This window comes from Eurosta solidaginis, chromosome 1 (genome assembly GCF_040869045.1).
Source record: "Eurosta solidaginis isolate ZX-2024a chromosome 1, ASM4086904v1, whole genome shotgun sequence".
Classification (NCBI taxonomy): domain Eukaryota; kingdom Metazoa; phylum Arthropoda; class Insecta; order Diptera; family Tephritidae; genus Eurosta; species Eurosta solidaginis.
This window is the reverse complement of record NC_090319.1, coordinates 76,993,708-77,011,407: the sequence shown is the minus strand read 5'-3', so window position 1 is coordinate 77,011,407 and position 17,700 is coordinate 76,993,708. Positions and strand designations below refer to the sequence as shown.

Sequence of the window (17,700 nt, the reverse complement as noted above, 5' to 3'; positions counted from 1 at the left end):
ACCATGTTTCATCCCTTTTTTCGTATTTGGTATAGAATTATGGCATTTTTTTCATTTTTCGTAATTTTCGATATCGATAAAGTGGGCGTGGTTATGGTCAGATTTCGCCCATTTTTTATACCAAGAAAAAGTGAGTTCAGGTAAGTACGTGGGCTAAGTTTAGTAAAGATATATCGGATTTTGCTCAAGTTATTGTGTTAACGGCCGAGCGGAAGGACAGACGGTGGACTGTGTATAAAAACTGGGCGTGGCTTCCACCGATTTCGCCCATTTTCACAGAGAACAGTTACCGTCATAGAATCTATGCTCCTACCAAATTTGAGAAGGATTGGTAAATTTTTGTTCGACTTATGGCAATAAAAGTATTCTAGACAAACTAAATGAAAATGGGCGGAGCCACCCCCATTTCGAAATTTTCTTTTATTTTTGTATTTTGTTGCATCATATCATTACTGGAGTTGAATTTTGACTTAATTTACTTATATACAGTAAAGATATTAAATTTTTTGTTAAAATTTGAATTAAAAAAAAATTTTTTTTAAAAAGTGGGCGTGTTCTTCATCCAATTTTGCTAATTTTTATTTAGCACATATAGAGTAATAGTAGTAACGTTCCTGCCAAATTTCATCATGATATCTTCAACGACTGCCAAATTACAGCTTGCAAAACTTTTAAATTACCTTCTTGTAAAAGTGGGCGGTGCCACGCCCATTGTCCAAAATCTTACTAATTTTCTATTCTGCGTCATAACGTCAACCCATCTACCAAGTTTCGTCGCTTTATCTGTCTTTTGTAATGAATTATCGCACTTTTTCGGTTTTTCGAAATTTTCGATATCGAAAAAGTGGGCGTGGTTATAGTCCGATATCGTTCATTTTAAATAGCGATCTGAGATGAGTGCTCAGGAACCTACATACCAAATTTCATCAAGATACCTCAAAATTTACTCAAGTTATCGTGTTAACGGACGGACGGACGGACGGACGGACGGACGGACGGACGGACGGACGGACGGACGGACGGACATGGCTCAATCAAATTTTTTTTCGATCCTGATTATTTTGATATATGGAAGTCTATATCTATCTCGATTCCTTTATATATGTACAACCAACCGTTATCCAATCAAACTTAATATACTCTGTGAGCTCTGCTCAACTGAGTATAAAAAATTAATATGCAATAACAAAATTAATATGTACTAACAAGACACGGAACTAGCGAAGTTTACTGCAACGCTGTGAAGAGACTAGAATACAGTGGACCAGTATCACGATTTACTGAGACATTTTTGTTTACATAAATATGTAACGATTCTAAAATATTCAATCTATTTACATTAGATTCAGATTTAATTAATTTGCAATCGTCAAAGCTTATCGAGTGCTGATTCGATAAAGCGTGTTCAGCGATTCCACTTTTCGGTTCAATATTTTTTATGTATTTCAAGTGTTCGTTGAACCTGGTCCGAACAGTGCGTGTCGATTGGCCAATGTATTTTGCACCACATTCTTTCCCGTCGTCATCTTTGTATGAGCAAGTGATGGAGTAAATTCCCGGTTTGTTAAAATTAAAATTGTTTAACAATAACTATGTTTTCAGAAACTTATAGATTATTTATCGGAGTGTTGACAATCTGTTATCGGCGTCTTATTCAAAAACTATCGATTTATCGATTTCTTATAGGAGTGTTGGTAATTTGTTAACGTCGACTCATCGGATTGTTATGAAACATTTACTTTTAACACATCAATATAAAATCATATTACACATATAAAACCCCAAGCAAAGCGTTAAGAATCCAATAAGAACTAAAAGAAACGTTATATAAAAAATTTAAATGCTCACTTTGCATAAATTTTTCAAAAAATTAGTAAAGAGCAATGACTTCAAATAAAATGACCCAAGTCGAACATGTTGTCAAATTGACCTCAAGTTTTAAAAAAAACAAGTTGCCCGAAAAAGGTGCAGATTTAAAAAAAAAATCTATACCCCCATTGGTAGAAAGAATAAGCGAAATCAAAGATACAAAATCTTTTAGTGGGTTCAAGAGGTTTAAATACTCCTTTGAAATGATTCTCAGCCCAGACTTAAGTTGATGATATATGCACGTATGAGAAGGGTTTGAAAAATCACTTTGCACATATACATATTAACCAGGTGAGGCTTTGTCCTTCGCAGGAACACTCAAATTGGTGAAGCAAAAGCTTTCCCAAGACAGTCGAATAAATGACCGGGTGTTCTACTACCCTAACGTAGTGGACAGTCGAACTAGGCTGAAAACTGAAGCTACTCGGTTATTTACAATGAATTCTTGTATTAAAAGGCATGAAACCAACAGTTTGGACTGAGCCTAACATTAACATCTTTCAACTTAAAATCGGTTGACTTTCATTCTAAAATATCGTTTTTATTTAACAAATTTTGGTCCACATTTAAAAAAAATTATCCAGGGTCTTTGTAAAATTTATTATGTAGGATTATACTATTTTCACCTATAATTTACGCAATAATATCCACTTGGACCGCTTATGATTTCGAGGGCGGCATCCTTGGCCGAATGTATTAAAGTGTTTCTCTGGTAGTGCTCGGCAGCATAAATAAATAAATGTAAGGCGCGATAACCTCCGAGAGATTTTAGGCCAATTTGCGTCGTGCTCCTTTTAATTTTTCTTACAAATTGTTTTATGCCGACTCCGAACTGCATCTGATTTGCCGGGCTCGTGAACCCACTATCTTCGGTGTGGTAGGAGGAGCACGCTACCATCACACCACCTTGGCAGCATAGCGGGACAAAAAAATCAGTTAGAAAGTCTTCGGTGTTACACCTAGGACTTCTGGGAAAGTGACGTCGACGAATGTATGAGTTCGAAGTCCTAGTCCTATAACTTCTGTGCTGGCATGTGGTGTGAGGGCCAGAAGGCGTGGTAGTGACTGGTGGTAGACAGGATTACTACTGTTCCCACATTGGGAGTTATAGCTCATAAAACAGTCGAAAAAACTGAGGCGCACTTTTCCGCGATCAACAATAGGCCAGCGTTGGTGTTAATCGTTAAAAATATGCCACGAGAGCCATGAATATTAAAAGGCCGTTAATAGCAACCGTAAGCCACCTTTGTGCGTGACCAGCAAGGGGCCATAAATAATTTAAAGAAATCGTGTCTACATTGAGTATTAGGAGCTAGACCAGAACATCTCCTTCGGTGAAACTACGCTTTGTACGAGACATACAGACAAAAGTGTGATCATTTTAAGTACTCAAATTTTTTTCGGCCTACGCAGCAGTACCAGTCCCTTAGATCAGGTTAGGTTCGAAGCCTCCCTGGAGTAAGTGAATGCAGGACAGTCCCTCCGCAAGGAGCCGAATGATCCGCGAGACTTTGAGGCAAACCCCGGGACCTTTCCGAAATGGCCAATACCTTGATTTCCTTAAATACATACAAACAAAACCTTTCCTAAATATTATTTTTTAAGTAGAAAAATCAAGCTTTATAAAGTAAGAAAACCGGCGTAAACTTCTAATATGTACTATTGGGGCTAGACATATGAAAAATACATATCCGATTCTCACTTTTACTTACTTGGCTTTTGTAATTTTAATTGCATATTCGATTTGTATTTGTTTAATTTCAGGTTGGCAACTTGGCAAACGATGGTATTAAATTGGCGACTGGCGCAAAAGAGCGTCGCTGTTCGATGTTACCACACGATGGGCTGGAAGAGGAGGCACGTGGTGGTACGTTACGTGCTCTATGGACGCATGGTGGTCCAACTGCGGCTTTTGTACATATTGTGATTGCGATGTGTTTACTACTGCCACGGCTGTTATTGGAGGCCAGAATAATTGAAAACGGTCTGCTGCCAAGAGGTAATTAAACGAAGAGTTACCTTCGACCCAACGCCAACCATGGCCAAACAACGAGGCAAACAAAGCCGTCCATAAAAACCAAAGGGTAAATGTTGACGTGCTAGTGATGGTTCGTTGGTTGGCTGTGACTGGATTGGTGTTGCCGTACTTGTGCGCACACATTTGTTTACAGTGATTGACAAGAGAAATGGGACAATTTGTGTGTTTTTTTTTCATTCAAATAACAACGAAATCTGTATTGAAGTTTCTATATACATTTTAAGAATAATTGTGACTGTTGAACTGGGCGGTCAATAAAGACCTGACACAGACTGAATATGTCCATAGCGTAACGGTGACTGTAAGGGTGAGTAATTATACTCAGCTGAGCAGAGATCACAGAGTATATTAATTTTGTTCGCATAACGGTACCCCGTAACGGCATAAACTAATAGAGATAGATATAGACTTCTATATATCAAAATGATCTGAGCGAAAAAAGAAATTCATTTAGCCATGTCCGTCAGTCCGTCTGTCCGTAAACACGATAACTTGAGTAAATTTTGATGTATCTTAATGAAATTTGCTATGTAAGTTCCTGGCACCCATCTCAGATCGCTATTTAAAATGAACGAAATCGGACTATAACCACGCCCACTACTTAGATATCGAAAATTTCGAAAAACCGAAAAAGTGCGATAATTCATTACCAAACACGGATAAAGCGATGAAACTTGGTAGGTGGGTTGACCTTGTGACGCAGAATAGAAAGTTAGTAAAATTTTGGGCAGTGGGCGAGGTACCGCCCACTTTTAAAAGAAGGTAATTTAAAAGTTTTGCAAGCTGTAATTTGGCAGCTGAGTATGTAATGGTCGGTTGCACCCGAACTTAGCCTTTCTTACTTGTTTCACTATGCGTTTAAGCAGAGTGCCGTCTTCCGACGACTTCTCTAATGATACTGACTGTCAAAGTTCATCTCGAACAAGCAAAGACTAGTACAATAGTTTACCTCTGAGATTTTCACTGTAGTCTAATAACATGTTAGAAGTCGGGATCGTCAGGCAACCGCTTAAGCTTACTTTTGACAAAAATCGTAGTGATCTTTACAAAAATTAACAATTTACAAAAAATCTATGTCTTATTTAAATCCTGAAAAATTAGTAAAGTAAAAATGTTAAAAGTTAAAAAAAAGATATCAGTTGTAAAAAAGTTAGCAGTGCCAAAAGTAACCGGGACCAAGAGAATAGCCATTTTCAAAAACGTTCCACAAAAGGTACCGAGTCCGAAATCACTTCCAAATCAATCCCAGTCTCGGTCCTACTCCCGGTCCTAGTCCTAGTCCAAGCCCAGTCTCAGCCGGCCCTGGTCCATTTTCCGAAAAAAAGTGTCGTTAATACTAATTTAGACAAAGGGATATCTATGTATATTCCAAATTTCAGGCAAATCAAACCATGAATAGATTTTGTTCAAATAGATCGATCCCTGTTTCAGTTTCCAGAAAAAAAGTTTCGTAAATAAGAATCTAGGCAAAGGGATAACTAACGCTAGCGAACGCTATGCATGTACGCATGTAACGTAATATGTCCCACTCAAAGCAAGTTGGATCGCACAGTGCACAGCGAACAAACACACGCACTGCATTTTTTGAAAAAAATTTTACATTTGTTTAAACAATTTGGTGACATAAGAAAGGAATCAAGTATTTTTTTTTTTTTATTCAGAACGAAGGTAAATACTACAAACTGTTATTGCAAAGAAGAAATATTAAAATCGATCCATCCGTTTATGTGTTTAGCTGTATAGCTGTGTAATAAAAAAAACTTGTAATATTTGGCTACATTTTGGCACACTGCCACGCCCATTTAATATATACCTTTAAACTGTATTGAAAATGTACATCTCACGTGCCTAAGCTTTCAAATGCAGGAAACCGTTTCAAAATCGGATCATTCTCTGTGAGGTGATGGGCTTACAATGAAATTCAGCGACTTTATTTTATAAGATTTGTTTATATAGATAAATAGATGCTGGTATATTTTAAGTTAGTATCACTGAATGAATATGTATATATGATTTGTCTTCAATAGCTACAATGTTACTATGAAGTTATGTATAAGTAACTTATAACTGTGAACCCATAGCTCCAAAATGCACGAAGGTATGATGCTTTTAGGTAAGCAGTGACCTCACGGCAGCACAATACATTCATACAAACGTAGTACATACGTATGTTAGCGTTTTTCGCAAACTCCGTCTGACACCAACAAAGTCAAAGCCAAACCGCTTCCTTTTTGAAATTTACACAATTTCCGTTCGTTTGGTGGCCATTTTGTTTATCAGCTACACCGCTCGTTTCGAAAGATGCCGTCATGTATGTATATATGCATGTAGCTCCATGTGATGTTTATCAACAAAGTGCGAATGTGGTGAATGCACTGGCTTTGATTATTAGGACTACGTTCCTTCATATCCATGTGCGTCTGATACAAGTAAATTGGCATTGATTAAGGTATGACAGCAAAGTTTTCTTGCAGATTTGAGTTTACAGTTTCAAAATGTCTATATTAAAAAGAAAATACAAAGATTGTAAAATGTGTCCTTGAACACATACATAATGTTGATGAATTTTGATACTGAAATTTGAACAACAGCTATTCAGAAACACCGGCTATAAAGATACATACTAACTTACTTAATTAGCGCTTAACTGTTTAAGCGGTTATGCTCGCCCAACAAGGTTGCTTCTCCGCTAACTGGCGCCAAGGGAATTGAAATCGGTTCACATTTGGTCCTTTCAGCGCAGAGAGGTCCACCCTCTTCCTCTGCTTGCATAGGTGGGTTCCAATAAGAATATTTTTTGGCTGGATCATCATCTTTCATTAGCATAACAAGACCTGACCAGGTGTCTGCATATAGCTCGTACAGCTGATCATTAAATCTTCTTCGGTTCTAGTCGTCACCAAAGCATAGAAATAACATAGAATAGCTTTTCTCTGGCACACTTCCAGAGCCGCTTCATCTGATGTTGTCATGGTCCGTACTTCTTCACCATATTGCAGGACCGATACGATAAGTGACTTGTAGAGCGTGATTTTCGTTTTCTGTGAGGGGACTTTAGTTTTCAATTGCCTACTCAATCCAAAGCAGCATTAATTGGCAATAGTCATGCTTCGCTAGATTTCAGAGCTGATGTTGTTGTTGGTGTTAATGCTGGTTTTCTAATAAAGGAAGTCTTACTATTTCGCAAGGCGCAAATGCGCTGACTCGTTTTGTTCTGATTCACCATCTTGTCGACTTTTTTCCAGTTTGGACTAAGCAGAACTTACGGCACTGGTGTTCAGGGTAATGATATCAATGTCGTCAGCATGTGCCACTAATTGCACGGTGTTTTTGTTGTTGTTGTAGCGATAAGGTTGCTCCCCGGAGGCTTTGGGGAGTGTTATCCATGTGATGGTCCTTTTCCGGATACAGATCCGGTACGCTCCGGTAACACAGCACCATTAAGGTGCTAGCCCGACCATATCGGGAACGATTTATATGGCCACATTAAACCTTAAGGCCATCCCTCCTTCTCCACCCCAAGTTCCCTGAGAAGGTGAGGTTAACAATTGGGTTTGGAGAAGCTCTATATTGCGCTGCCAATCTGAAGGGTTGCGCTACACAGCCCCTTGAATCTGGTATTTTAGTCGCCTCTTACGACAGGCATACCTACCGCGGGTATATTCTGACCCCCTAACCCGCTTGGGGGTTTTTAATTGCACGGTCTTATAGTATAATTTTTTCGCACGATAGGAGGTTAACCTGTCTGAAACCTTGTTTAGTTTTATGTGGTTCGGAGATGTACTTCCCAATCTCAGACTGAGCTGATCGTGTTGTTTAACGACATTTTGCACAGCCGTATAAGTTTTGCGGGGAAACCAAATTCAGACATAGCGGCATATAGGCAGCTCTTTTTCGTGCTGTCGAAGCGGGCACTAAAAGCGACGAATAGGTGATGTGTGTACATTCTTTTTTCGTGGACTTTTTTCCAAGATTTGGCGCATTATGAAAATCTGGACGATGGTAGATTTACCAGGTCTGAAGCCGCAGTGATAAGGTCCAATCAGCTGATTATGGTGTGATTAAATCATTCGCACAATACGCCTGATATAATCTTCTAGGATATAGTTGGCGCAGTTTGCAGGATCCCCCTTCTTATGAACTGGCTAAAGAACACATAGATTCCCATCGTTGGGCGTGCAATCCTTCAACCATATTTTGCATAGAAGTTCATGCATGTGCCTCTTCAACTTCTGTTCGCAATATATCTATATCGGTGGCCTTGTTTGTCCTAGTCGAGTTGGAGAAAATTCGTTCCATTCTCATAGATTGCGGGCTCAGATTACTCATTTTCGCTCGGCGTTTCATCGCTCTCTTCATATAGAAGCTCCGAAAATTTTTCCCACCATTTTCTTTGGACATCAGCTACCAGATCGCTTTTCTAGTTTTTACAGGATTTTTGGTCCCGGACTTAAAGCCTTTCCTCTGTTGCCGTTTTTTTTTTTTGTTGGTAAAATTTTCGGGCGTTATCGCTGGTATAGAGCAACTAAATATCCACGCACCTACGCCTTTCTGCCTCTGGTTTTTCTTCCTGTAACGCCGTCTTGCTTCCGTTATCAATTCGCGGTAGCATTCACACATTCTTCTTGTTGTGTTTGCTTTTAACGTATCCTTGTAAGTAGCGTCCGTTTTTGCGTTTACCACGCGGCATTCTCCATCGTACCAGTTGACTTTCCGTGGTCGCCGAGAACCCATTTTTTTTAAAGGTGGCTGCTCGGAGTGCTTAAGTGATAGGCTCCCACTACTGGCGCATTCAATTGGGTTCACTTGTGCTCTCAGAGAGCAGGTGTAGGAGTCGAGTTACGCGAAATCATTGGCAAATTGTTTTGCACGGGTAGTGCCGAAATGGGCGTGCAAATGCGTGAACGATAGACTTGACGGCGCAGCCTCTCTACCATCACGAATCAAACACCGAAACTGGGCTAATTTGCGAGGCCACTCTAGTAATTTAATTGTTTTTTTTTTTCTTGTTTCGTCCAACACATCCCTTGTAGGGCGAGATGTCAGCTTTTGCTTTCACGAGGACTTCACCCAGCCGTGCCATGCCACCAATCGCTTTAAACGTCGTCATTAAAAAAAAAGTTTTTTCTTTACACAAGGCTCGATTGTTATTTTCATTGAACTTTGATTTTATATAGTGGGTCCCAAGCAGAGCGCACATCGCCCTTACTACTCCCTAGTGAATGGCGGCCACAAGCTATCTCCACATACGTGGACTTCTTCACATGGGTTCGTGCGCCACCTAGCCGATGTTTCAATCTCAATATCATATTCATCTCTCCACAAAGATTATTTACATTTCACTAAAGCTAATTTAAGTGAAAGCTTTAAGCTTTTTTAACTTTTTACATTAAAACACATATTTACAGAGCAAAAAACAGGAATTAATTTGAAATTAAAACCACTGCTTAGCGTGAAACAATTAAGTGCAGTGGTATCAATGTCAACGATTGAAGAGTGAATGACGTATGTAGATATGAAAATTATAACCAAAAAATGTTTGTGTGTTTGTAAACAAAATAAAATGCCCAGCAAACATTAAGATACAAGAACCAGCAAAAATTAAGAGTCAATAAATAGTCAGAAAGGAGTCCTAATTTGAACAGTCATCAGTACTCAATGAGTGTATTTCCCTTCTTTTATAGATTATGTGAGCCTAAATAGGAGTCTGATCAGGCTGCCATTACGCTCATAAACACCACCTTTTTATTTGCTTTTATATGAATCTCTTTGGAGTCATTTATGCGTCTTATATAGGGAGTAGGATTGCTTAGATCAGGGCGGACTTTGGATGCATGGCATTAAGAATGGGAAATCATATCCTCAATATTGGTTGGAAAACAGGAGCTTCGAAGAAAACCCATAAAAGAGCTAGGGCATGTTGACGTCAGCTTTAATCAAATATATAGAGAGCTCGATAGACCAACCACGGCAAACCAAGGAAGCAGTTTTGTGGCTACAATTACACAGCACGCAATACTTATATTATTAAAATGCTTAGCTTTACGGAGATGATAAGGCTGCAGCGTCCATGCTAATTTAAATCGGGAACAGCTAGGCACATTATAAACTATGGTTTTATTCAAATTGAATATGAATAGAGATGGGATTTTTCCGGGCATTTACCATTTCTATGGGTAAATACCAGGAAAATACCCGGAATATTCCTTTTTTTGTATCTTTTTTTGGATATTTAAAAATAATTTGAATAGAGTGCTTAGCATTACAATTCAGCAATTAAATTTATACGTCGTTTGAAAATAAAAAAAGTTGCCTTGTTTGCTGAACACTCTTGGCGTAAAGCTAATAATTTCCATCATATAGGACTTATAGAAGACTCTTATAGGATCATATTTATGTGGCCCATATTTTTCAAATATTTCGGACTCATAGTGGACTCCTAAACTATGAGCGCTCCCAGACTGTTTGAGGGGTGAATACATCTGCTAGGACATACATATGTATGTATATTTGTACATTAGACTGTCAACTGGAGTTAATAAATTTATAATGTTTTCAGCATCCGCAAAAAAACAAATCGATAATACGCCGTTAAAACTACGATTACAAAACGATAACTTTTCAATAGAAAATCGATAACTTTTCGATCACAAATCAATAACATACCGTTAACAAAATAACGTTTCGATAACAAATCAATTATTTTTTGTTAACATAACGATAAATAATCGATATTTTTTCTATACTAAATCGATAACGTTTTCGATATTATTTCGATAATAGTCCGAAAATGTTGGCAGAAAGTCCATAAGCTTGCGATATCAAACCGAAAACACGTCGATTAAAAATCTATAACTTTTCAATAACTTTCTTATCAATTTCATATTTGAATTCGATAACTCGCCGATACGTCGTCGATAATATAACTATTTGACTTTTAACAAAAAAATGAAAAAAAGTTAAGAAATGGGCATGACATTGCCCCTATTTTGAGCAATTACTCCTCTACGATTCGGGAGTCGTTACTGGAAAAAGAATAAGGTTATCGGGATGAAACGCGGTACCTCTGTTTTGTAAAAAGGTATATGTAAGGTGGGTTTCCTCGAAGGCTGTGACAGCACTAAGTCAATGCAGAGTGGAGTTTTTCATACACTGTGGCGAAGAGTTGAACCTAGTTGTGATATTGAAATGGATTTGCGACCAACCACTAACTGATGTAAGGGGTGACCGGTGTGACACCGATGAAAGGCGTTCAGCCACCGGTGGACAGGTGGCGGAACGGGTGAACGGTGTATCGGTTGACGGACACCTTGCGGTTGCTGGTGTAATCGGTGAACGGTGATAGGGTTTCGGTGAACTGTGTATCGATTAACTGGGATGGGGTTTGCAGCGGACTAGACACTTATCAATCAGAAGAAGGAGGCTACGATGGTTGGATAGGCGGTTGGTCGCGATGACGAATCCGTGAATCGATTCCCAAGCAACCGGTGATTAATGGAACCAATACCTGGCGCGTTGCAGATGATGAACGGGTGAATTGGTCGATGTCGGTGAGTAGGATCGGTGAATCGGTGATGACGAATCGGTGAACCTATTCCGGGCTTGTACGAGATAACTGAAAGCGGCATTACAAATTTTCAGTTCAAAAGAAGCTAAATGAATAATTCGGTAGAACAATCAGCTGAGTACTTAATGTTGGGTTATCTTTCTGAAAATAATGTCGCCCTGTTGGTTAAAAAGCTTCTCAGTGAAAACTCGTCTTCCTTACAGATGCCGTTTGGTGTCGCAATAAAACATGCAGGTCCCGTCTTGGCAATTTGGAAGAGTAGCTGAGTCTAAATCAGTGGTCGGCGCGCCATAGCTCAATTGAGCCAGTCTTGCTTCACACATAATCTTACTCTCCATCATCGGTCGTTAGCGAGACAACAACGAATAAACATTGCGCACGGCTGCCTCAAAAATGTTGAGGTTCCCTGCGAGAAATACTACGGGAGGGAAACACAACTAGCATGAGGGCCTTTCCATATGTAGCTCGTCTTCCAAACATGTTTAGGTTTGGGTTTTTATCATTTTGGGTGTGTTATTTTAAATAACTGTTCACTACAATCTCAGTTTTTTAAATTATTTTTAAAAAAGTTTTAAGAATTTCACTCTGGACTCCTTTTTTTCGGCGCCAAAAAAAATTTAACTTCAGCACTGCAAAAAACTACTATAGAATGTTAAAAACATTTTGGGAAATAGTAACAAAAATGACATGAATATATCTTTATGTTTGCATTTTTTAAGTCAGCTGCAAATATTTTAAACATTTTGTGTTTCTCCGGTTGCGGCAAATGTATGATTTTCCGAAATATGATTTTTTAAGCGAGTGGTCACCTCTATTTTTGCTATATTTGAGGGACTTGAGAATATTTCAAGCTATTTTTGAATCAAAAATGAAATTTTCCAAAATTTTCGCTACAAATGCATCTTCTGCATGTTGTAATTTTGACTTAAATTTCCTACTTGGATGCTCATGCTCTCGTTCTCACTAATACACTTACATTTTAATTTTTGCCGACCACTTGTCTAAAATCTCTTCCGAGGCTACATTTATTTATTTATTTTGGTTTTTATCAGCTCTCCCTCGAGAGGTTGTATGTTCCTTTCACAAAATATTTTCCAAAAAATAAGAAAAGGGGTATCACTGCATACAAATATAGGCATTTTGCATAACTCCAGTTGATCCAGTTCAGAAGTTAGAATTTAAAAGTGCAACATGCGGGTAACATTTGTTTCAGAAAAGAAAACACTAGCAGGGTACGCGCACGTTTGCAATAACTTTAATAAAAGCATTTTTAATTAAAATACTGTCATAATTTCCGATGAATTTTTGATTGGGCAATACGTAAACGATTATTATTTATAGTTTTTTAATATGAATAAATATGAATGCTTGGTAAGTGTTAATTAAATTAAGTACATGAAAAATTATGGCGATAAAATTTTTTTTCAACAAAAATTTTCGTTTCTTCTTTATTTTCCTACAAAGCAGTGTCAAAAAAACGTTTTGAATTGCAAAATTTTTATTGTTTTCTCTAATATCAATAACAAAAACAATTGTATAAAGCAATATGTCTCGCTTATTTAATACAGATAATAAATAATATTGATAGTAGTGCACAGCGGAGGTACTGCTTATAAAAGCTTTGCTCTTGAGAGCGCGCCTATAAGTATACCACATAATTAGGATTAAAAACATATAGAATTAGTATGTACCTAAAGGTGTATAAAGGAATAGCAACAAATAGGTAATACTTAGAAACCAATTGCAAAGCGAGCAGCGGGGCATTCATTTGGCTGAGTGGTTAAAGGCATCTGCCTTTACACTAGTATAAAAAAATATGAATATTGGAGATTTCGAGTTCAATACTCAGCTCCCGAGAAGCTAGCTGATGAAGAAATGAAATTCAGCAATATGTCCTAGTAACCATCGCCGTTTGTAAACTTGGCAATTTTCTCTAATATCAATAATGAAAGCAAAAATATTTATGTGCTTGATTATTTGTCTTAGGTTTTCCAAGAAAATTATAGCAAACCAAGTAATGGTGTCTAAGTTCGGGTGTAATCGAACATTATATACTTAGTGTGAGTTTCAACTGTACAACTCATTTCAGATAAATTACTTTTTCGAATGTTGTTAGAAGGGATTTATTTTATTTTGTTGAGGCTCTAGAAATGTTTTGTAATGCTTGATCGGAATAGGGGCGTGCACCACTTATTAAAAAAAATGTCTCCCGACTTCCTCTTACAATAAAACTTGATATGACATTCCTGTCATTGATACAAAACTATTATTCGCTTATTATTCTAGTCTACTACCCTTTTAAACTGCTATTAAAAAAGTATGTATTCTAGACTGGGTCGATTTATTAACCGATATCGCGCCATCGATTTTTCGATAGGATTTGGGCTCAGGAAGAAAAAGTTCCACTACGCATACCCAAAAAAATAATTTTCGAGCCTGCAAAATTTCATTTTTTGACTTTTTTTCGACTTTGAATTTTAAGGTTTTTTTCATGAGCTACTAAAAAAATTATCATTTGATTGTAGGTCAGGAAAAAAACCTTGAAAGCCATAGTCGAAAAAAGTCATGAAAATAAAACTTAAAAATCAAAGTCGAAAGAAGTCAAAAAAATGAAATTTCGCAGGCTTGAAAATAATTTTTTTAGGTATGCGTAGTGGAACTTTTTTTCCTGAGCCCAAATCCTATCAAAAATTCGGTGGCGAAATATCGGTTAACTTTCGTCCATACAAATCGACTGACCTTAATTGTGTTTATTTGTATAATCTACCCTCACATACAAATCGGCTTAAACTTATTAATCTTCCTACCTAATGCTTGGCATTTTTTTTATTACCAATTACTTAACGGTTTTTAGCCCATTCCTCCTGAGCGAAGTGAACTTTAGAGTTCCCGCCCGTCCATCAATATATTTCAAAACTGTTTTCTGTTTGTGTCAGAATTATAACTCTCACTATGCCACATTTGATATTTCGGTCTCACTTTTCATCATTAAGAAAACTGTTTTTTGCTCCCTAGCTCTTCGTAGTCATACACATAACTATTTCATTATCTAACTGTACTTCACATTTTACAAAGTTTTCATATGTATTATAACGAATATTTGAAATTCTGATTATTTTTACCTTCCGCTATCGTTCGAATCGCTGAACTGTCGAATAAATTACTCAAATATTCCGTATAACAATATTACAACACTACTGTAGTTGTAGTATTTCACAATTACAATACTCGCGTACTTTGCTAAAAGCGTGTTAAAATCAAACTGATTCATTATTCCTCAATTTGCGCTGATTTTATAATCTCTAAGGTCTAGACTTTTCACGAACATGCCTTCTAGAAGAGTTGTATATCATACTTGGTTATTTAGCTATATGGGGGTGTATGTGTGAGTAACAACTACTGCTCTTAGCTCAAGGCAGCGTGAGTTGTGATTGTTTCTCTTCACTCTTATCTGCTGACTACATATGTGTATGTGAAATGGCCTCTCTGCTTCAAGCTGCTGGTTATGCGTTTGGATTATTCTTCGTTGCCTTGTACATAAGTGTGGCTGCTTGCTTTAATATGTACATGTACATAAGTTTGGCTGCTTGCTTTTCTTTGCTGTTGTGATTATTTACTAACAGGATAGTGATGTTAGAAATGCTAATATTCGCCACAGTATCTATAAGTCTTACATATATTTTACTTAGCTGTTGAGTCTTTCTCTTTGGCTGAGCAGTTTTAGATCCCGACGCTTAACAAACCTTCGCCTTTCAACGACTCGGCAATCAAAAGCAACAAATCCGTGCGTCATGCTGATGTGCCCCTCTTGTCGGTTGGGCGGTCTTTGATGGGAAATCCGTTGGGTTTATTATTAAGATATATATATATAATAATAATAATAGCTTGACGGTATCAGTTTCTACTGATAAAAAGCTGACAAAGCTCAAAAAGGCCGAAATTATTTGTAATTGGTAAGGTTACCTCTCTGCAGTTTAACTTCAACCACTCGGCGAGCTCAAGTTAACTTAAAACAGCAATTTTCTAGGCGTACACGCACACATCGAACTTCACGCGTACTTAGTACTCAGGCTTTTTTATGTGTCCTTTTTCTTCAAGAATGCCCCATATAAGTTTCTATTACATCAATTTAAGGCACTTTAATTGCAAACATTAGGTACCCCAAAATCCATTAAGGTTAAGGGCCAATAATCAAATTCCATCACATTGGAGAGAAAGAGAAAATGTTTTTAAAGAAAGCAAATTAAGTATCCACTCCACTCATTCGAGTAGCAATAAATAATTAATTACGGCCTATTTTCAATGGTAACAAAGTGTACTAAGAAAACGTTGTTTTTGTAACACATAAAACAGTTATTCGCAACATTAGAAGAGCATAAAAGCAGAGTACACACTTCGAATCAACACACACAAATATTTACAGACAAGGAAATAAAGATTTCCTTAAATACCAGAACACGGCACTTAACATCAATGAAAATCTTGTTGCACTTTGGTGTAGTTGGTGTTGGTGTTGGTGTTGGTGTAATGGCTGAATGAATGGATTTGCGCGCGCACGAGTACAGTTTGAGCTTTTGCAAATACAATAAAGCTCCTATCATTATTCATGCTAAAGACTTAACGAGTTTGTTCGCGTACACATTTAAACTCTCTTCTTCTTTTTTTTAGATTCACAGTTTTTTCTGTGGTTTGTAGTTCCCTGCAGTTTCATTGAGGTCGTTTGCTTTGTTATGCGCTTTGATTCGCAGTTGTTACTTCGTTATTTTTAAATTTTACTCCTTTTTCGTGTTACTTTTAGTTTAAACCGTCAACATTTGATTTATTCCATTTCGTTTGGTTAATCTACAGCGATTTGGTGGTTTTACAAGCCATTTCCTAATGCTGCCACTTTTGAAACAATTCTATGACAGTTTACCATTTTGTCTCTCCCCCTCTTATTATACTCAGCTGTGCAAGTACATACTGTGTCTCATATTACGTATAAGTAATCGAGGAAAAGTGCAAAGAAGAGATGGTGGTGGGGAAGGAAAAAGAGTTTGAATAGCAGAGGTCATGGAAAGAAAACCAAAATTAAGGGAAAACGTAAAAGGAGATGGAACATAAAAAAGAAAGAAAAACGTAAAGAGCTCGCTTGTCGTAATTACAAATGATGATGGCGATGTTAATGATGATGCATCGGATTGTGATAATGAGGAAACGAAACGGTCCAGGTTGTAGTTACGGTTACAGTTACATTCACAGTTACAACTACGGTTACACAGTTACTGTTATAGTTACACGTACAGTTGCAGTAGCACTTACGGTTACAGTTACGGTTACGGTTACAGGTACTATTACAGTTATGGTTAAAGTTACAGGCACAGTTGAGTTTACAGTTACGGTAGCATTTTCGGTTTTATATACGGCCGGATCTGTATTCATTGTTACATTTATCGGTGATGGTAACTGCGCTAACACGGTTAAGATGAGAGCTACGTTTTGGCTATGGTCCAAATTATCGTGTGACAGCTTTCCTGACGCTTACGGTTACAGTTATAGCTATAGTTTCGTTTATAGCTGCGGTTTCACTTATATTTTTGGCGTAATTACATTAACGGTAGTCGTAAAGGCTCCCCTACGTTGGCTGTTACGATTATGCGTATAGTAAATGTTACCTTTACAGTTTCAGTTGCACTTTCTTTTACTTCTCTTTGATATGATGATAGTTACAACTGCTATTACAGCTACGGCAATGTTTATAGCTACGGTTACTGTGATGCTTAGGCTGTCTTTAAGGGCTAACATTATGTTAACTTACGATTAACAACTGTTTTACCATAGCTGTGATTTGCTACAGTTGCGGCTAACGACAAAAGTTAGAATTACGTTATTGTTATGAATATCGTAATGGTTACTCTTCGGGTTGAATCCTGGTTTGTGTTTCTCGGGACTGTGCAGAATCCAGAACATATTCGTAGCGCTCGCTACACGAGAAGCTACCCAGATAAATGTGTTGTGTTGTGATGAGCACCGGCCTTGCGAGTCCTATTCCCATATCCACCATAATCTTGGCATTGAAAGCCATTGATAATTTTGTTTCGTCGTATAAACCGAAAATGTTTGCTACTATCAATGAAGACGCCACCGTATATTATCTTCCAGATAAGCGGCCCTCACACCAATATTTGGAGTTTTTCGCCTGAGACTTTGGCTCATGCCAGAATCGGTGTCGGAGAAAATTTTCCTG

The 17,700-nt window shown here is 37.6% G+C and overlaps 1 protein-coding gene across 2 annotated transcripts in view; it reads left to right on the top strand.

Annotated features, from left to right (window-relative positions):
- The window catches only part of tinc (tincar), a 383,279-nt gene that overhangs the window by 273,365 nt on the left and 92,214 nt on the right, over positions 1–17,700 (top strand). For both annotated transcript variants that reach the window (XM_067758474.1, XM_067758478.1), the window contains one exon: positions 3,634–3,868. In XM_067758474.1, coding sequence (XP_067614575.1) covers positions 3,634–3,868 — 235 coding nt within the window. The remainder of the gene's footprint in view (positions 1–3,633; positions 3,869–17,700) is intronic.